Consider the following 21810-nt stretch of genomic DNA (forward strand, 5'->3'; position numbering starts at 1 on the left):
TTGTAGTGGGGAGCCCAAAACTGGACACAATACTCCAAATTAGGTCGACTTCCAGATTGATTGAGCGTGTCTTCACCGCCACTGACTCAAACTGGAAAAATCTATCTGGCCGCAGCAAATTTGTCAGTCAATGTGTACGTAGCCTCAGTCTCCATGGTGATGCATCAGGCAGTGGTGGAGGTGACCACACTGCTGCTCCTGCCCAAGGAGGCCAAGGCCATGGTGTGGGCACTGCAGAGTGTCCCACTGTGGAACATCAGGGACCTCGGATCCAAGATGGGGTTCCCCAGTGGAGCCGGGCTGGAGTGCTGCCTGGGGGCCGAGGGGAGGGGGCGCAGTGTGGGGATGGGACACAAAATTGTATCAGTTAAACTGTTAACTGATATAATTTTAGTAGTCCAAATGGTTACCTTTTCTAACAGATATTTACATTCCTATTAGCATGATATAAACATTTTTAAAACCAGACTGAGCTCAACTCAAGTTAACACCTGTAGATTGCAGGACTGTGGTCTGAAAGATGCACACCCAGTGACCATGGACACGAACAACATTTAAGGGCCTTCAAATTGATAAAAGGTACTTATTTTTACAGGAAGTTATTCCGTGGCATTTTTGTAGGTTTTTTTTTTTTCCACGCTGAAACTGATGTCTAGTATTTGGTATTACTCTTTGAATTTTTAAAAGCATTACATAGCATTAAAGTTATAGTTTTTTCCTGTAAACATTCTAAAAAATGTGGACTTGTTTTTCCTTTACCTTTGTGAATCGGTTGATGATCTGACCTACTGGATTAGTTTCAAAGTACTGAAGCGGAAGATGCAGCACATTGTCTAACATCTGAGTATGCAATGTCCGAGAAGCACAGAGGGATCCCCGAGTAAGCACATATGTGCCATAGCAGACCAGAAGGCCTTAAGAATGAATAAAACAATGTCGGGTTTTTTTCAGACATCAGACTTTTGCCTAGTAGGCCCACTATAAAGTTGTTTTACATAAGCATCTGGTATCATTCTGTTAATTCATCTTAACCCTTCATAAGCAAGTTTATTCTACAAATTAACAGATGCTTGTAATTTCTATCAATATTAGCTGTGAGTTAACTATGCATGAACCTGGATATTTAACTCCATAAAAACAGTAATACCTCATTAGCTAAAATGTGCACTTGTTCATACAGTAGCATTGACTTGGTTCCAAGAATAGCCATATTACAAATGAGTCTAATTTGCCTTTTCAATCATTCCTTCACTTTACAGCTCTCTAGTATGATCCTTTCTCCCCACCACTCCCCCACACATGAAGTGCTTGTTTTGCTGCTATACACATTTCTGACTACAATATATGATCAATATAGTTTCTTTGTATTACACATCTGCAATCTCCATTACAGATTTAGCAGGCTGTAAAAACACCCAGGCAACTAAGCTTTGCAAATATAGAGAAAATAAAGTCTTGTATGCTTAGCCTTACCTTGTATGAATCCCAAAAGCCCATAGACACCAAGTTTATTGTTTCTTATGTGTTTCCACTCAGTGTAATCCTTAATTTTTTCTTCTTCCGCTGTCCAGGTGCTAAGCCACAGATTTTGTCCTATGGCTAGTGCATTTTGTCCTAAGTAAGCGGCTATGGTTAGCCACACCCATAGCCAGCCAAATGCTTGCAGGTATTTCAAAATAACTGACATTGTCATCTTAATAGAAGAGAAGCACAGGAGTTACGAAAAATGTCATTGTGAAGGCAAATTACTATAAATTAACTGCATACACTAATTTCTTCAGATTTTCATATAAATAATAAAATCAAATAATTTAATCACATGCAATCATGTTTTGGGTCTCCAAAAAGCTATTTCTCCCACAAATACTTTTTTTCCTTATAATAAAATGTATCAGCTGTACAGGGATACCTTTAATATATGTTACACACAATATTAAAAAGAACATTAAGGCTGCAAAATCAAGCATAAAAATGTTAAATGTCAGAATTAAGGTTGCCTATGAAACTTGCCCCTTTTCTGTGAATGAACTGTGAATGCAATAATTAATTACATGATCACATATTACTTTTTTTCAACAGGACCCCGGTCTCATTCAGTGCACAGGATGGATGGTGCTCACTTAATGAGCAGTTATTCATTATCTGTCTGTGCGTTTACCTTATTTGTCATGCTATTCAAACCCTCCTCTGAATACGGAATTAACTTTCTCATGGGCTTTTCTGTGATGCTCATCACTATAGTATCAGAGCGCTACACAAATATTTATTGATTGATTTTGATGACACCCTATGAAATGAGAGGCATCATTCCCATTTTATAGATTGAAAGCTGAGGCACAGTAAGAGTCAGGTCAAAAGCGTCCAATAATTTTTGGTGCCCAATTTGAGACATCAGACCTAATTTTTCAGACTACTGAACATTATTTTCAGAGGCTTATGAGTTGACCAAATATGGAGAGATTTTCACAGGAATGGCAAAAGACAAATCCCTCACACAAAGGCCACCCTCTTGCCAAATTTCAAGCCCCTGCTCCAAAGCATTGAGGCATTAGAACTTTTCAAAGAAGGGGCCATCAGAATTATTTTTAACATAGGCAAAACATGTTTTTCTCTAGCCCCGATTTCAGAAATAACTCAACTATTTGGCTGAGATTTTTGCAAAACATTCACCTTGAGGCAGATGCCTAGTATGGAAAATTTCAGCCCAAATGGTTAATGTTTGGCAAAACTACAAATAACTGAAAGCTGGGTCTTATAATGGGCAATGTCAGGCAACCTTAATAGATGTTGCGCCCAGCCCTGAGTATAATTACTTTATATACAGGTAAATTATTAGAAAATAAGAGAGGTAATTTATCTAAGGCTTACACTGCCAGTAGCAACGCTTTCTTTCTTCATTGAGAATGCTTTCCTTTGTTCAAAGGAAGAACTGCCAATGACAATGTTACATTTATTTTAATCTTAAACACTCAGTGAAACATCAAGAAAAACACATACTCAGAATTAATCTTTAATAAAAAAAAGTGAACTTAAAAGCCTGTGAATTCCTTCTTCTTGGAAATGCCTTGGTGTATGTCCAAGCCCTTCCTTTTTATCATTAAAATGTCAGCATAGCCAGACATGATTACCACGATTGATGCAGTGTCCTAAGTGCACACAGCGCTTTACCAACTTGCAAATAGATGTCCGCCCCTAGGAATTTACGCAGCTACCAAACAGAATACAGAGGTGGTCTGACATGCACAAAAAAGCAAACCAAACCAGTGCTAGGGAGCAGCATGAGTGCAAAGGACATTAGAAAAAACAAAGCTATAGTCTTATGTTGCTTACGAACAGCCGGAGTGGAGATGATGCAGGCAGCCCTTCCATTCCCCAGCCCAGCTTTGCACCCAAATCTTGCACTGTGCACTCTCTAAGTGCAGGAGGTTAGAGTAGTTTTTAGCATCACTTCAGTTCCCCTCCCCCCCCCCCCAACTCAGAGCCCGGCTATGTACTGCTTGGTTTCATTACTTACCTATTTTTATGCCCCAGGAGCTCTTTTTGAGGCAGAGTATGGCCTTTTTGACTCTCTCTCTTTAAAGAACACACTGCAGTGAAAAAATGGAAAATACTTTTGAGTCTTTAGAATTTGTTCAAACAGTTGCAATCATTAAGAAGTCAGAAATAAAAAAGAATGTAGGTGAGGTGAGCGTGGGGCTGCTCTGCATGTCTGAATACTTGATATTGACCTGGTTATTGAGGAGTTTACTGTATGAATATGTTGGTTTAGAATTTAGATTAATAACAGTGTCAGAGTTCAGAGCCAGCTGCACCTTTGACCCCTCTTTAGCCTGAGTGAGCCTTTTCAGGGGACAAGTCCTGGACCTTCACGTCCCCCAGAGTGGAAACCAGTGATTCTTTCACTTTCAGAATAGGTTCCCAAGGTGTCGCTCCCCTGTGTACTAACCCTGGTTATTCAGCAGACCCAGCTGGGTTCAGCTACTTGCAAGCCCTGTCCACTGCAGGAACTTGTGACCAGTAGGTGAATACAGAGACTCCGAACAGTCTCTGCCTCTTTTCCCCCGTTCTTCAGGGACTGTCCTTTTTAACCACCCCAAAGATGGGATGGATCCCCTGTCCTGTAACTGCTGTCCAGACTGTTCAAATCAGCATAGTCAGAGATAAAATTTGAAAGCACAAACACCTGCACTGCACCATGCACTGGGACAATCTGAAGCTATTGTCAGTTTTCCTGCATATGTGCTGTTGGCCCCTTGTAATCATACAGAAAATGACATAACATCCAAACAGATCATGAAATATTACAAGCAGGTCCCATGCAGGCTGCTGGAAAAACAAGCAGGAAGCAGAACAATGGTGCTAGTTAGCTACCTTTCTAGCAACACTTAAGAGACAATGAAAGTGCCATTCATTTTGATGTCCTACCTCCGGCTCCCCACTGAGCCAACTGGATTAGTTTGTCAAGAAGGATCCAAACTTGGGAACACATGACTCTGAACTAGATGGAAAAGTACATACTCCTTCAAGGCAGGGGAAAAACACAGTTAAGGGAAACAGACTGACACCCAGACCCCAGGAGTTAGTGGGGGCTGGGAAAATGAGGCTTGCGTACCAAAGGATGGCAAGCCTCTAGGTAAGATGGAGTTGCATATAGCTGTTTTTAAAAAAAAAACCTTTTCTCTAAATGCTTTGTGCATTCTCTTAGAATTAAACCATACTTTGGTTTGAAATAAAACAATATTTGGGTTATAAAGAGGTCACGCCATTCACCACTGGCCACAGACTCCCAAAAGAATCACTGCAGGTGCTGATCCCAGTTGGACCTGCTGCTGGGTAAGCATGGTTGATACACAAGGTACTCTAGCCCATGGCCTGATCTAAGTGTGAAAACTGCAGAATTCCAGCCCCAGAGAGATAAAGGCACAAAGACTGACACCAGAGGGGGTGCCCTCTGACACTAGATGGGGGTCAGAGGTGCAGCTAATCCTGCAACCATGACAGAATGTAAAGTTAATGAAAGAATGAACTATATAAAGTATTTTCAAATACTATAGTTTGTTTTGAATATATAAGAGAATTCTGTCTTTCTCTGCCTATTAACATTTAAATTTTATCAGTAAAGCCCTTTTTGGGGCTACCTAGTCTAAAAAATGCCTGCATTTAGACTCCTGCAATAGCTTTGCAGAAAAAAATGGAGGGCCAAATTCTCTGCCAGTGTAACTCTTGTGAAGTGAAAGGAGTTATGCTATCAAAGAACGTGGCCCAGAAATTCCAAGGAAATAACTATTCCTCAAGTGAGAATGTATAACCCTTGTCTCTGTTTCCCTCCCTGCACTGGCTTCCTCAAATATTAAGATGAGCCTACATCTCAAAATATTCTCATGTCATAATCAAAGATGTTAGTCAAAGTGTTTTGTCGTTTCCCATGTTATGCTAGTATCAAGAAAGAGTAAAAAAAAATCTGCAGTGATAGTATGAGATTTGTTGTTTTTATCTTGCTGTCATTTGTCAATAAACCTGTTAAAACAGAATTATTTTTTGCATATGTCTATTGTGCTGAAAGCACCTATAATTTTGTCCATTTACCCTTTGTATTCATTCATAGCTATGCTTCTACTTGCATGCTACAAATTAACATCCTAGAATATGCAAATACCTTTCTTAATATTTATATATTATATGTCTGTAATATATAGTACCTCCTTTTTAAATTTTGTGCTAATTATCTTTACTTAAGTTGTCAGGAGCATCACAGAAATCTGACAATAATCTCTGTTCAACTTGGCCTATTTGCCCCCACCCCACTCTTTTTCATAAATATATCATTACCATAGAAGCCTTGCTAAACAAAAAACACTTCAACTTATATAGCAGCAGCATCATTTGCAATCTGAGAATATATTTATTGCTTAACTACTATACAGAAATAGGAGATACAAGACAAGGAATTGTTTGTTTCTCAGCACAAGAGCAATACATTAAAAACAAACAAAAAACCCAAACCCCTACTTAGAAACTTCCCATGTAAAAAAGTGTCTCCCAGTAATATTGGAAGAGCTGTCAGCTAGGTAAAATGTTAAGCCTAAAGCTTTGACAGCATCCCTCTGAAAAGTGCAGAACGCTTTCTTTGTATATTTGCAAGAGGAAAAGAAATGCTCTCAGACTGACAATTCTTATGCCATGCTTCACCATAACATGTTCCATTAAACCTATGGAAGTGGGGAAAGCTTCTAATGTAATACCATGTAGATTAGTGACAAACCAGCAGGTATTACTGAAAATGGCTATTAAAGTCAGAATTATTAAAGTGTCAGATACACCAAAATGAATCTTTGACTAAAGTCAATTAGTAGTTAACAAGACCAAAAAAAAGCATAAGCAGAAAAATCATGGTATTATGTGACAATTTCCTGTTCTAGGAATTACTTATATTCTCATTGGGCCTGGTCACATGAGGGCCTTCAGGTGTCTGAAGTCAATGGTTTACTATTCCAATAGTGCCTGAATTTTATTTCAGTTTATAACTTGGAATCTCAGCATCTAACCTGGCTGGATTCAGATGAGTGATAGAAAAGTGAAAGGCTGTGTATCCCTTTATCAAATCCTTGCGCTATTTAATCCCCTGGAGGACAAATATTTCCTTAGCAACTGATGTGGAAAGGTAACACTAGATTTCTTTATGAAAACACGGTATATTCAAAAATACTATGTGCTCACTTTTCATTTGAGGTGTCTCTTCACTTTTATTTTCTGCACTGATGACTTGAAGGAGCTCAGCAAAATTAGCTCTTTCTGAGAGCAGCTCTTGGTAGGTCCCCATGTTTGTTATCCTGCCATCTTCCATAACAATTATAACATCTGCCTGAGGCAGGAGTGTCAGGTTATGGGTCACTAAAATACGTGTCTGAAATACAAAACATTTTATTTTCTACCATATGAAAATGAAGCGGGCACTAACAGTATACTTTTTAAAAAAATTAGAGTTGCACATGGAATTGTATTTAAAGTAATCAGCTGGGTTTGAAGACATTGTTACCATTGTTACAACATGCCTTAAGAACCCGTGTATAAAACAGCAGCATAGTGATGTGTAATTTGATAATTCATTTATTGTAGTAAGTATCAGCCTTACAAATAAAAATATTTCAGTGCTCATTTCCAGTGGTAACAGAAGATCTTGAAAGCTCAAGTTTCTTGGTAAAAGTCCCTCTAAATACAACCTAGTACCATATCTATGTTGATTGATAGCAGCACTATTCATCATGTTTAGGCATTTGCCATTACTAGTGTTTTCAGTACCGCACCTCCTTTTTCAGATGTTTATTACCAATAAAGCAGGGGAAGAGGAGGAGGGTGAGAGGGAAGTAAAAGAGGGACATCTCCACTTCCACCAATCCATGAATTACATAGGCACCAGCTAGCAGTAAATAATCTGCATAAATCAGTAATACTGTGGAAAGTTACTTTTCACCAAGATATTTGAATCTTTAATATCTCTTAGATGAGAGAACTCCTTCCCCCTCCCATTCTTCCTCTGGGATTCCTTTGGTCACCAAGAAACCTTCCTTTTGCCACTCACACTGGATGCAACTTCCTATTGAGTAAATTTGGAAGTTGAATGTAGACAAGTTCAAACTGGAAATAAGGTGCAATTTTTTTTAACAGGGAGTGTAACTAATCATTGGAACAACTTCCCAATGGTTGCAGTGAATTCTCCATCACTAGCAATTTTTCTAAAAGATATTTTGGGAAAGTTCCATAGCCCGTGTTCTGTAGGATGACTAAATGATCACAGTGGGCCCTTCTGGCCTTAGACTCTGTGAACCTTAGGTCCTTCGTTCAGCCAGGTGAAGGACCAATGATGATCACAAGGCCCTTCTTCCCTCCCCACAGACAGAATCCACATCACTCCTAAAAGCTCTGCCACTAAAGAGCAAGGGCCAAGCTGGTGGCTCAAATATTAGATGTCTCTCTGTGACTACATGGCACATCTATACTGCAATAAAAGATCATCGTTGGCCAGGGTCAGCTGACTTGGGCTCGTGGGTTAAAAACTGCAGTGTAGACATTCGGGCTCAGGCTGCAGGCCAAGCTCTAAAACCCTGCAAGTGGGATGGGTCTGAGAGCCTGGGCTCCAGCCCAAGCCTGAATGTCAACACTGTGATTTTTAGCCCAGGGGCCCGTGAGTCCAAGTCACTTGCCCCACACTCAGGGCCAGGCATTTTTTTTTATTGCAGTGTAGATGTACCCTTTGAGACTTCTAAGTCATCCCAGGTTAAGTGCTGACTTTGTCTGTGTTCGTAAGACTGCTTGATATAATTTAAATAGCACAATCAGCAGGACCTCCTATTTAACATTTTCATGCAAAGTGTTCCCTCTCTTTAGCATATATAACAGGCCCATGCAGACATGACTGAAGATTTTTCAATCTGCTTGTTGTTCTATGTGAAGACTGCTTTCTTTACCTTGTTTTTTAAGAGCCCAGAGGGCCCAATCAGTTTCTCAAAAAGATGCTTTCCAACATGTACATCTACAGCAGATAAGGGGTCATCCAGAAGATATAGGTCAGCGTTGCTGTAAACAGCTCTAGCCAGACTCACCCTCTGCTTCTGTCCCCCACTTATATTCACTCCCTAAGAAAAGAAAAGCGTTACTAGCTCAAACCACCAACTTTGTTTAAAAAACCCAAAAGTGTTCTCCAGCTATTACTCCACTCCCCAAAACAATTATTGTAATGCAACTACTGGTGATTCCAGAAAAAAGGCACTCATGATTTACTGTCATTCTGAACCAGCATGTCTAACTCATGTCAGTTACACTATACCACTAAGAAGTGCAAACAGATTGTATAAATCACTTCAAGAGGAGATACCACATATGAAACGTATTTATGTTTGTTTTCTTTAATATATAGATTTATATACAATATATATCAGATTTTTCTTGAAGACTATAGATCTAGGTTAAAAGTAATTGTCTACAGCTCAAAACTGATGATGTGAGTCAACAGTTGACCATGAAAGTAGGGACACAGCTGCACTTCAAAAGAGGAACTTTTTATAAGTGGCTATATATTCCCTTACCGATTTACAAATGTCCAGTTAGCTTTATTTGAAAGAGTTTACAATTAAGCTTTTCCATTCTGGTTCCCTCACTACCTTCCATACAGGAGCTCTAGCAGGCTCTAAAGCTTTGGCACAGAAAAGGACATGGATGTATTTTATACAGTACATCTCCTTTGGGACAAACATATTTAGCCTTTGAAAAAACAAGATTTGTGACAGGTTAAGTATCTGCATGTTTGTGTGAAAGTTGGAAAAAGAGATAGAGAGGGGAGAGTAACATTTTGGACAAGGGAAACTCTTTCCAGCTCAAGGCTAGTCCTGTACTAGCTTCATGTATTTTACCTATAAATAAAATAAGAGCTCCTGGACTAGGTGCACTTGCCAACTCTATAGTCCTAACTAAAGGGGAAACATTTTATTGATATCTTACAGGCAAAATACGGTAATTATTATACTGCTTTTATGAAGGGTGTGTTTATCTAATACACTAAGATGGAGCCTTCAGGATAATTTTTTTCCTTCCTTTTCTTCCAAAAGATCAAAAACATTTTTTGCAAAAATAGTCAGGGTTGAAAAAAATAGAGTAGAAATAGTTTCAGAAGGGGGTGCAATAACTTATTAGCATGCCTCAGTTCCTACCAGTAAGCTTTAAAAGAAACCTGCAGATATAAAATGCATACACAAATAGTTTTTGCTTAACACGCTAAATGCCCTAGTTACCCACACAGCCTCAATCTGGTTATCTGACATTAGAAACATAAACTTTATCCTTGATAAGTTCTGGCTCCTGCTCTGATCCCCCAATATTTTCTGTGGAAGTAATATTACAACCAATAGATCCAAAAGAGGATGGAGCTGACATACCAAGGGAGATTGTCTTAGTGAATTTAAAAAAAAAAAATAATTACCTAATTTTACAAAGTTTTTTATAGAAATATTTTTATCCTTTATAACAGGGGATCATTGGAAACAAATAACAGAATAAAAATGACAACAACAATTAATCATTACTCCATCATTGTTTAAAATGGATCAGTTTCATAAAGCTTGTTAGTCTGGACTTTTTTGTTTTACTTTTTTAAAGGGGCCAGAACAATCAACATTAAAAGATTAAGACACAACAGTGGTATCTGACAATTTTCCCAGCAATACATCCAGGCAAACAAGATAGATCATGGAGAGAGTACCAAAATTCAGAATGAAATAGAGATGCAGAATGGGATTTTCAAAAGCAACCAACATTAACTTAACTCTGTTCCCACTGATCTCATATGGGGCAAAGTTAGGCCTTTTTAGTATTTTTCATGTTTAATGTCAATTAGCAAACTAAATGCATCTGAAAAAATATTGCAAACTGTAACTCAGCTGAGTGACTGTATGTGATGTTTCAAGTTCTCACCCTTTCTCCAATCTCCGTTTGATCCCCATTCGGTAACTGCTCCAAATCTGGTAGTAAAGCACAGGCTTCCAAAACCCGCTCATAATATGACCTATTCAGACCTAAGCCAAAGAGAATATTTTCTTGTAAAATGGAATTCTGAATCCAGGCCTGCTGGGAAACATAAGCCACTGAACCCTAAATAAAGAGAAAAAGCAAAGTACACTCATTTGGACAGTTCTGCATGTGGTAAGATAGCATTTTAAGAACATCTACTGTTCAAATTATATTTCAAAGTAAAATCATTGGTTATTACTTCTAAAATAATAGCATAGTCAAACTATTAGAATTCTAAAAAGTCAATGTTCCTGACCAAACTGTTGAAGATTCTGGCTGAAATATTGTGCATGTTATGAGGGCATGTACATAATATATATATAGTCCCAATTCTGTCACCCTTAGCTCATTGAGTAAAAACTTACTCTTTGAATTGCCTCACTGAGAGCAATAGGACCTCAGTGCACATAAAGGCAGCAAAATTGGACCTATACTAAGTATGTGGCAAATACAGGAAGGTTACGTTCTGGTTTAATTTGCACTTTTTGAAACATTGCTCAAATGGAATAACAAGATGACGTACTACTTAATTCTGGACACTATTGTGACTAGTTACACAGTACCTTTATGTATCATTGACCTAACATTCTAACTGGATAAAAATGTCAACCACTAGAAACTAATATGGTTTTATGGGACAGGAGTGATGATTTTAAGTGCTCCTGACTACATGATCATAGTGGAGCCTTCTGACTTTAATGCATAAATCTACAAAAATCTATTAATTGTATTAGTAAATATAAGTCACTGACATCATCCCCCATCCAATGAATCCATACTAACTTTTCAGTATTAGAGTCTATATAGTTCCCTGTTCCAAAGAGTCCCATTTTTCCTTTTTATATTTCCACTAACATTTACTAAATTGATTCACTTGCTGTAAATTAGAAAGAAAATTCAGATCCCTTCTTATTTCTACATTAGTGAAAGGTAGCACCGTCTACAAAGGAGTGGAAGGAAAGAACTACCAAATCCTAATCTGACTCATGAGTTTGAGTTACTTTATAGTTACGTGACCACTCTGCATCTACCCGTGTTATGATGATTGATTAATCTATTTACAGCGCTTGGGATAAGTATTATTAGTGTAGGCTATTTTGAGAGGTTATCTTTCTGCATAGCTGTTTTAGCCTAATATAAGCCTCTTTAATTCAATTTTATTCTGATAGGCACTTGGACACTTTCCTCACTCTGTGCAACCACAGAAAGAGTTTATGCCAAGGGAACTGTCAGTATTGAGAGGGGCAGTATGAACTTCCTTTCATCTCTGCCCGCAACTCATTTCCCCCTATTTAAATCTTCTCTCTCCTTTCTATGTGTAAGTCATTTTGAGAGGGCTGAGTGTCTCTTGCAAGACTATATCACTGCTCCAAATGAGTTACCATTTTATCACTCTTCTAAACCAGCCACTGTAGGATGCTTAGGCTTGATGCATGACCTTAATCCTAAGGATTTTTGCAATGAATAATTATAGATTTACTAAAAATGAAGACTAAAACATATTAGTTTTAGTGTAGGTGACTGCAAATCAGTTAACGTGACAAGCAACATGAATGCCACCCAGCTATTTTTTCAAAAGATCCAACAGGCAGAGTACTAAAAGAAATACTTTCATTGCCAATACATTTTATTATAGTCACAAATAAACCATCTTCTCTAAAACAGTCATGTTGGAATAGTATAACTACAGACACAAAAAACAAAATCAACTTTACTTTTCTTTGGACTGTTCCTTCAAACTTGTCCATTTCGCCAAGAATAGCAGAAAGGAGAGATGACTTTCCAGACCCAACCTGCCCCACAACAGCAACTAAAGAGCCTTCTGGGATCTTCATGTTCAAACTGGAAACATTTAGGAAAACAGACAACTGTTATCCTCTGTAAATACTGTACTATGTATAGAGCAGAATCCTCTTCAGTGGATGCTGAAGGACAAAAATACAACCTACTCCACTGTGATTGAGAAGGTGAATATTTCAATTCAGGCACTTGTGATCAGAGTACACTCTAGAACCCTGAAAAGTTGGAGACTGTAATATCTGTAAAGTCACCATTTGTTAACAATATATTGTGATCACCCTAAATATTTTTGAACATGAGGATGGGTAAGTGCTGTCTTACCAATAAGTAGTATCACTCTTATTATCCTCATACTGCTGGGTGTTTCACACTCCTTCCTACCTGGGATTTTTCAGGGCATCTAGTTTCTTTGTATTATGATGCACTACTATAGAATCTATTGTGCTCAATACACGCTCACTGTTTACGTAAAATAGGCAGATTAAGATATTAATCCAACTCAACTGGAGTAGTCATCCTCTATCCATCTCAGCGGGGAGGTGGGGGGCAATTTTTGTGGGGGGATACAAATACAATAAATCCCAATTTAAAAGTTTCAGACTCTGTTGCAATAGAGAATAATTGTAACATCATTGGATCAACATATGCAGAGGTGCTGCATCTTTTGTAGAGCCCTGACATTTGTGAGACTTGGTTACAGTTCTCTGACAGCCATATCCTGCAAACCTTTATTACCAGGCAAAACATTTGCAACTGTGAGTACTTCTACTAAAAGTCTGGTTACATCCTCCTGTTTGTTTACCAACCGTTTAATTTGTGTATCATGTGCCAATTTAGGCCTGGCTGAATTTACATCAAGAAACACATGACAAAGATAAGGAGAGAGCTGCTTGGGAATTTTTTCCTTGTAGGGGAGACTATCATTTGAGAATTACAGACAAGAGGAAAGTTCCTTGCAGGGAGATGGAGGGATCAAGAGCCCATTGCCAGAAAAACAAACTCTTTTTTGTAGTAGGAAGACACCTCACAATACAAGTTTAACAATAGTAAGAGACCATGTAAGCTCCGAAAGGAAAACAAACACACATCATTTGATTTGTAGGTATTTTCCAAATGCTTTTAAGGGGCTCAATGGTGGTCCAGCTTTTGCAGCAGTGCAGAGGTATCAGGGCATTGTGTGCCCTCACATCCCTGTGCTGGCTACCTGCATCATGAGTAGCAATACAGTGGGAGAAGCAGGCTCTGCATGGGCTCTACAGCCACTCCCTGTGCAGGTGAATGAAGGGTTGGAGAGTGAGCAGAGCCTTGGCCTCCCTCTTTCCCCTATGCACCCGGTCACATGGCAGTGCTAGCACATCAGGGAGCATATGCTGCTCTGGATTTATTCACTTCCCTGAGCAGTGGAGAGATCAGGAGGGATACCCTGGTCTGTGGAGTCAACTGAGGTGGGAGACTGTTTTGGGACATAATATGCTGCCTCTTACACTAGGCACACTGGAATGTCATGATCTATCCCATAGCTATGTAAACTCAGTCCAGCAGATTATGGTACCTGTACAGATGCTGTTCAAAGTTACCTCACAAACCTAGGACTTCGTTCTTACTTATTTAAGATTGAAGGTCCAGTCTTCTCCCACCGGAAAGAAGCACCAATAAATCCCACAGCATGATCTGTTGCAATAAAAAGAAAGCCACAATGAATTAGAGGCATCCCTTCAGTTGATATTGCTGATTAATCAATTTGTTTATGCAAATATTGAGTCATAATAACAACAACAAAACCCTGCTTACTTCCACTGTAGTTTGTGTCAATGTTTTGAAGGTCAAGGTCTTCAGAATACAGAAAATCCTCTAAACGATCCAGAGAAATCTTTGTCTGTAGAATGCACAAACATTTGATATTTGGGTTTTTAAGCAATACGTCATATTCTAGACTACACCGAGAAAGAAGCATGTCTTGTTAGCTTATTTTGAGATGGACAATGACGTTCTTGGCACTAAATGGAAAATGTTTTCCTTACGCACATTTAAAAGAGCTAGCTGGAGATTTAGGTTGACAGCTGTATTCACTTGAAGAACCACACCCTGTTAGAAATCATTGATGCTCATGTCCCAGAGGGAAGTGGGCTCTGCTGACTCACTAAAGTTACATCTTCATTGACAAAAAAAGTGTGTTTTTAATCACAGGGTAACTAACATACATTAGCTATTATTCCACTGTAAAAACATAGCGGAGACAAGGCACTTCAGTTTTATTTTAAGGCTAACTAAGCAAAGTCAACCACTGGTCAGGGGAGGAGGCTATGGTGCTGACCTGCTAGCTACCTTGTGGCAAACACTCTGAGTGACTTGCTTCCACACTCAGTAGTTACCTTGTTATTTTAAAAATGAACTTTGTCAATGGAGACAAAGTCTGAGGCAGGTTGTTTGTAGAGTAGCTCTCTGGAAGAGATTGAGCATTTAGCGTGTAAACTGAGCAGCCCTAAAGTGAGTGGCAAGCCTGGGGGGACTGTTTAAACTGAACTTTGTTATACTACTCCTAATTTCTAATTTCCTAACCCAAACCTCAGGAAGGGGTGAGTTCTGATTCAGCATGTCGACTATGTCTGACAGCAGAATAAAGAAGGCATCTGCTCACAATGGCCTTGGCACTACAAGAAACTCAACTATATATAGAAACAGTAGATAGAGCACAAGCAGTCATAGGAACAGTGCTCATGCCACCTTCTGGCCATTCCTTATAATATGCTAACACACATCAAAAGATAGAACACCCTCCAATCCCAGTAGCTCCTTCCCCCACCCCTCGAGCCACGAACATATTACTGTTTTCACACAATTATTTCAACAAAATAAAACAAGTAATAATCAAGTGGCTTAATCTTCATTTAAATGTAATCTTTTTTTGACACCTATTCAATATTTGGTTTGGTTTTAGTTTTACCTGGGCTACAGCAGAGATCACTGTTGGCAAATCAAACAAAGGCAGTCGTAAAATATTAAACAAAGAAATAGATGTAAAAACTTTAGTTGCAGTTAGGACATTCTCTTCATTCAGCAGAAAATAGACTCCAAATGTAGCCAATGAGACCTTTAAAAAAAATGAAGAGGGTGAGGTGGTTATTTTTCCATGACTTGTTCCATCCTGCTTAATTTTACTCTTCAGTGATTCCTGCTACAAAAGAATGATAGGAGCAATTAAGAGCTAGATATTGACTGCAGCTTAATGCAAGCTGAAACATAAACTGAGCTACTTTCCATGAATTAAAACTAACACTACTTCTGTCTTTAGACTAAATACAAGCTCTTTTATTTATATATATATATATATATATATATATATATATATATATATATATATAATTCTATTTCACAGTTATATTGTTGTGCACAGATAATATTCCCATTAGATTTCATGTGTATGGTCTATGTGAAGGGCTCAATATTCTCCCTTTGTAGCTGGGCACTTGTATTCCCGTGTTCCATACATAGTTCACTGTCTACTTGTTTTCCATAGTATATTGGCACTGTCATTTTAACAAGCAATTGCATGCCTACTGAAATCAACAAATGAAGGTGTTTCAGTTAGAAATGGGCAGGGAACTGATTTTTGGTCTTGATTTGCAACACAAAGTCAATCTCAAATTTGTATAGACCAACAGTCTGAGGAAAAATTCCATTCCGTTCATATGAAATATTTTGTTTCAATTCTGATGTTTTTCATTTTATTTATTATAATTAGCTTGTATTTCAAAATGAAAAGTCAATTTGAACTAAAGAAAAGGAATTTTTGGTTTAACAAATGTCAAAATGGTACACTAACAACTTTTGAAATTTTTCCAATTTTTTTCCACAAGAAGTGTCAAAACTGACTCTTTCCCATAAAGTTTCTTTTCAATGAATTGGCATTTTCTGAAGAAAAATATTTAAATCAACAAATTCCCAACCAGCTCTAGATTCAGCCCCCATCTAGCTTCCTAAATAGTCATGAGGAAGAACCTAGGTCTTACACACATTTGTTCCTAAACACATTTGACATTCTAATAAAGGCCAAATTCTCAGCTTAAATGGACAAAGCCACTAAAGTCAATGGAGCTGCAGCCATATACACTAGCAAAAAATTTGGACATGTATATTTTGCATGGGTGCTCTGAAAGTCATATTAACTAATGTAAGCATTTCACACAGATGGGGCATATTTTAAAGGCTTATGTTTTGTTAAAGATGATAAAAAAGAAGACAAACATACTTCTCTACTTTTAGTCTGTCAAAACAGGACCCCTTTATTTGTACCCACCATGCCCCTAATTTTTCATTGAAATCTTGAGAACAATTTTTTTATTATTGTCTGTGTGTATAATCACTTGGGACCAAGAGCCTATAAATATTTATGTACACAAATAACTTTACACAATATTCTCACTGAGTTTAGTGACTACTCATGTGTCAAGTCACTAACATGGCTAAGAGTTTTCAGGATCAGGCCCTTAATTCTCCCCCTCACAATATATAAGGATAAACCTGTTGGACACACAGGGCCAAATCCTCAGCTCATGTTAATCAGTGTAGCCCTACCAAAGTTAATAGAGCTGTACTGACTTATCCCAGATGAGGATCTGGCCCATAATTTCTCCTATATATTGAAGTGATTAAGTATGAAGGGCCAAATGCATCCCTAGTGTAACTCCACTGAATCAGAGTTGGAATGAAGTTGGCTAGAAGTTCTCTTATTTTTTTTAAATAGTTTTAGTTTCTTAAAATTCAGAAGCTTACAGTTCAGTGGGGTAGGGGAGGGGGGCGAGGTGATAGTAGAGAGAGAAGGGAAGAGAGAGGCAGTTGCTAAAAACAAGGATTAAAAGCATGTATCTTACAAACTTTAAAAAGCAGAAAAGCATATTGATAACAGATCTGGTCACCATATGACCACATGATTTTTCAATAGTGTTTAAGTAATCAAAGTGTACCTTTTTCTTTATTCTGTCGGAATGAAGTGTTAGTGAGGTGAATGCACAAATGTGTTATGCAATAACAGTTGCACTTCTGTTATTATTATTTAGACTTTACAAATGATGCATCACAACATGGTTGTGAGTTACAGTACGCAAATAAGTGTCAGTATCCCAGTTTTACAAATGAGATAACTAACACAGAAGAGTTAAAAGATTGGCCTAAATCCATACAGCAAATTGGGATTAGAACTCATGAGTTTCTGACTCCCGGATATGAATTCAATCTACTAACATATGCTCCCCCACTTTTCCAGCAGATACTGGATTTAGCTCAGGGGAGCAGGTGTGTTTCAGAAATAAGTGTCCATTATGCTGGTTTTGGTAGGTCTCCACTATAGCAATTGTTTGTTATGTGGCTTGGGAGGAGGGAGAAGAGAAATTCCTAGCTGACGTCTGAATATAGCTACATTACCAACAGGTGTGAAAGCTGACTAAATAGATTGTGACTTTTGTGAATAATTGAAAGGAGCTTTATTTAATCTGTAGGGAGTTCGGTGAGGGGGATCCCTAAATGTGCTTGGGGGAGGAACTTATCTTCTGTCCATCTCAAGTATAGTATCCAGTACAGCTAGCCTTAAGATGTCCCTAACTGACTCCTAAATAAGTTATCTTTAAATCTGTTCCTTTTACATCCTTCTACCCCAATCTTGCTTCCTTTTTTAAAATCTGAGCATGGAAAAAAGCAAACTTTTCTTAGATGGTTAATGGGGATATCAACAAGCATCAACTCTCTTAAAAAAAAAAAAAAAAAAAGATGTATGACTATTTACATTATAGGAGGGTCTCCTGATTAAGACACTGGACTGGACTCAAGATCTGGATTTCATTCCTGGCTCTGCCAGAGATTTCCTGTGTGACCTTGGGCAAGTTACAATCTCTCTCTGCCTCAATTCCTCCCTGTAAAATGGGTATTCTAATAATACTTCCCAACCTCTCAGGGAAACTGTGGCAATAAACTCATTAATCGCTCTGAGGGTCTCAGATGCAACAGTGATAGCTAGCTACATAAATGGATATTGTTAAGCAACGCACCATAAAAGGAATACATGTTAAAGTTAGCATGGAGAAAATTGTCAGGTACCCAGATGACTTCAAAACATCTATTTCATGTTCTCGAATTTCCACAACCTTCTTCTGATATGACGGTTCCCAGGCATAAAGTTTAAGAATCTAAACACAGATAAACAGAAAATTAAATCATAATAAATCAACAGCAGTGATCATGATTGTTAAAATGAGTTTAAATTCCAAAAATGTATCTGCAAATGTTCAACAATAAAAAACTGTAAAAATCCAACACTTGCTTTTTCCAGTGGATACCTTTTACAAATGAAATATTGTCCAAGGAAGACTCAATGTAACTCAAAAATGAGATTGCTGTTATGCAGAATGCCATAGTGCCATACCTTGAGCACTATACATTTCACTGTGCCCCTGTTTTAGGTGGATTATTTATTATTCCAGGTTCCAACCATCAGCATTCACACCTCTATACATTTTAGTTTATCAGTTTAGTGCCACCATCTGACTTCACTGTAAACCTCTTCTATCATTTGCTGATGTGGGAAAAATCAGTTAGGTAAGCCACATTTCATTTCTTGGTACACAACAAGAAAGACTGATCATCTCCAGGTGGGAAGCCCAGATAATATTGTTATCTGATTAGAAAATAAATTTAAAGGATGGCCAAAGGACTCCTAATCACACTTAAAAACATCCTTTACTATTGTGCAGAACACCACACAGAAAAGTTACAGATACAAGCAAGGCCTAAACCTTTAGCCATGTGAGTAGTTTAATTGAAGTCAGTGTGTCCACAGAATCTGAAAATAAAATTTTGGGATCCATCTATATGAAAGATACTATTTAAGGTGGTATGAATGAAGAGAACACAAAATGCTCAAAGGGAGGAGAGGTTCCAGGCTTTGTATTGGCAAACAGTTGCCTGGCCATTATATTAGCATTTTCATGTTGAAAATATTCTCTAACGTACTTGCAACCAAACATCTTTTAACAAAGTATTTTATAAATTTTAGAGCAGCACCAATGCCTGTGGCAAGAAACCCACAAACTTCAGAAAAATGTAGAATGAACTGTGAATAACTTGAAGTACTGGCTATATTTAAAAATTAAAGACGCATAAATGACAAATAGAGATTTTCAGAAACAAGAACAAATTTGAAAACTCAATTGTGTTCTTTGACAAAAGTGAAGTTTTAGTGAAGATTTCCAGCCATCTAAAGACTGTCTGTGCCAATTAAAAAATAAAACAAGAGAACATGATCAAACTATTATGGGCAATCTATATTTTTATAATCACATCTCTTATTTTAATAATGCCTTAAAAATCCACTTAAAGCAGTTATATACCAGAACATATTTTCCCCTAAATTCCTCTTTCCTCCAATACATTATCAGCTGAAAGGTTCAGTGACAAAACCCTCGTTTTCTGAATAACATACTCGCTCATCTTTATTAGGCAGAGCAATGAAACTCATTAGCTGTTTGTATTACCTTTATTCCATGCAAGATTTCATTTAGTAGCTTAACTCGTTGATCTGTATTCTTCATTTGGCTTTTCTAGTTAAAGAGAGAGAGCAATGCTTACAATTTTTTTAAAAACATCCGATATTCAAATGTACTTCGTGTACTTCAGACAGTGAACATGGCTACGACTCTACTATTGATTCTCTTGGAAAAAATACTTGTACTGTACATGTTACATTGTCAAATGTACTTCCCATTTATTATCTGACATGTAGAATGCCCAATCATATAATTCATTAGATGATTAAAGGATTGGTATGTCTTCTCTAATAGAACTTTCTCTTTAAAACATTTTTCTTGATTTTTTTTGGTAATATTTCCTGAGGCATACTGACAGTAATAATTGCATTTTTAGATTCTAATTAAAAGCTTCCTAATTAGACTTTCAGTTCTCAGTGTTCTAGAATTATAACATAGATTAATCTTCAAAATGCTAAAACATCTAAACTCTGATTTATAAAAATGTTTGTTATGTTGAATCATTAAAGTCTTTAATAGATTACATACCATATTTTTCCATGGAGTAGCAATCATTTGCAAATTGATTTTACTTTAATAGTCACTCACAAGGAGTCCAATCCTGCTAACCTAACACCTGCAAGTAGTCCCAAAAAACTGATGGAACGACTTCTGTGACAAAAGCAAACATAATTTGGCCCAGTCTGATTTGTAAGATGTCAAGAGACACCTAGGCTAAAAAGCATATGTCAGGGGGGAAAACATCCTTTTCTCTGTTACTGATAACATCTTTGATTATTAAAAGCTGAATTTAAAAAAATCCCTCTCTTCTCACTATTTATGCTATGCTTAATTTGTGCATTTCACTCAACTGAATGAAAACATTCTAGTCAGTTTCATTTCCAATCTTTTACTTTTTGATTATTAGGATGCTTAGGCAGAATACTTTGGGTTGCAAACAGTGACCCAGATCATTGCACTTTGCCTCACTTCTCTCCTTCCATAACATCACTGCCAAGATCTGTACACTGAGGGGAACGTCTGCGTAAGAATCTCTGCTTCCCTTTCCGCCTCCACTGCAGGAAGGGGTCAGCTGCTTTTGTGGCATTGTTTTCACATTCACACAGACCAGACCTCCCAAAGACCTCTCCCACAGGTCCATGGTCCTCACTGAATGAGCAAGTGGAAACAGGGTATGCTGGGCGACACAAAACAGCTTCCTTCCTACCCCTGCAAAGTTTCTTTGGAAAAGATAATAGTTTCAGGCTGTTATTATCCTTTCAGTGGTGCTCCAAGCATGAGGCAGCAGTGGCCAGGTGAAGACCCTGATACTACAGTGCCAGTGGAACTGTGGTATTAGGTAGCCAGAGAGAGGGTGTTCTAGAGGTCAGGATGTTGTGAAGGCACAGCACCTCGACATGGAGGCTCCTGGCCTCCTGAACAATTTCCAGGTTTCAGAGTGGGTTTTGTAGCCTTTTCAGAGTATTGGGGGGGCTAATCTGCCCCTACCCCCAGCTCAATGAGATGGTGAGAGTCAGAGCACGAAAATGAAAACTCTGTGAGAGGATCCTCACAAAGATCTTTCTCCAGAAAGATCTCTCCTGCACCTTTTACTACAGATAATGGTCATCTCTGCTGAGAGAGGTCATTTATTCCATTTCCCAAATTAATTCTAGTAATCATGGAAAGGTATCTCTTGATACCGCGTTCTGTAAAAACCTTTTTTGTTAATTAAAGCTAGATTTAGGGCCTAAACCGACTGTGTATTACTAATTAAAATTTATTGAATTACCAGCACACTCGCTTCTGTGACTAACTCTTCTTGTCAGCATTTCACAGTGTAAGGAAACTGTCTGGTTCATGGCATTTATCTTTAGGCATGATTTTTTTAAAGAGGTTCAAACTTCCTCTTTACTGATCAGTGTGGCTTCAGTTC

At 37.9% G+C, this 21810-nt stretch overlaps 1 protein-coding gene across 2 annotated transcripts in view; it reads right to left on the reverse strand.

Moving 5' to 3' along the window:
* Nucleotides 1-21810, reverse strand: part of LOC137149704 (multidrug resistance-associated protein 1-like) — a 53874-nt gene that overhangs the window by 13438 nt on the left and 18626 nt on the right. For both annotated transcript variants that reach the window (XM_067543259.1, XM_067543269.1), the window contains exons 7-19: nucleotides 19884-19949; nucleotides 18402-18539; nucleotides 15305-15451; nucleotides 14152-14236; nucleotides 13965-14031; nucleotides 12276-12402; nucleotides 10465-10641; nucleotides 8466-8633; nucleotides 6718-6904; nucleotides 3515-3587; nucleotides 2869-2929; nucleotides 1474-1693; nucleotides 760-914 (exon numbers count right to left, since the gene is read on the reverse strand). In XM_067543259.1, coding sequence (XP_067399360.1) covers nucleotides 760-914; nucleotides 1474-1693; nucleotides 2869-2929; nucleotides 3515-3587; nucleotides 6718-6904; nucleotides 8466-8633; nucleotides 10465-10641; nucleotides 12276-12402; nucleotides 13965-14031; nucleotides 14152-14236; nucleotides 15305-15451; nucleotides 18402-18539; nucleotides 19884-19949 — 1671 coding nt within the window. The remainder of the gene's footprint in view (nucleotides 1-759; nucleotides 915-1473; nucleotides 1694-2868; nucleotides 2930-3514; nucleotides 3588-6717; nucleotides 6905-8465; nucleotides 8634-10464; nucleotides 10642-12275; nucleotides 12403-13964; nucleotides 14032-14151; nucleotides 14237-15304; nucleotides 15452-18401; nucleotides 18540-19883; nucleotides 19950-21810) is intronic.

This window comes from Emydura macquarii, unplaced genomic scaffold, assembly GCF_026122565.2.
Source record: "Emydura macquarii macquarii isolate MOO-44397 ecotype Brisbane River unplaced genomic scaffold, CSIRO-AGI_Emac_v2 contig_75, whole genome shotgun sequence".
In the NCBI taxonomy this organism is placed as follows: domain Eukaryota; kingdom Metazoa; phylum Chordata; order Testudines; family Chelidae; genus Emydura; species Emydura macquarii.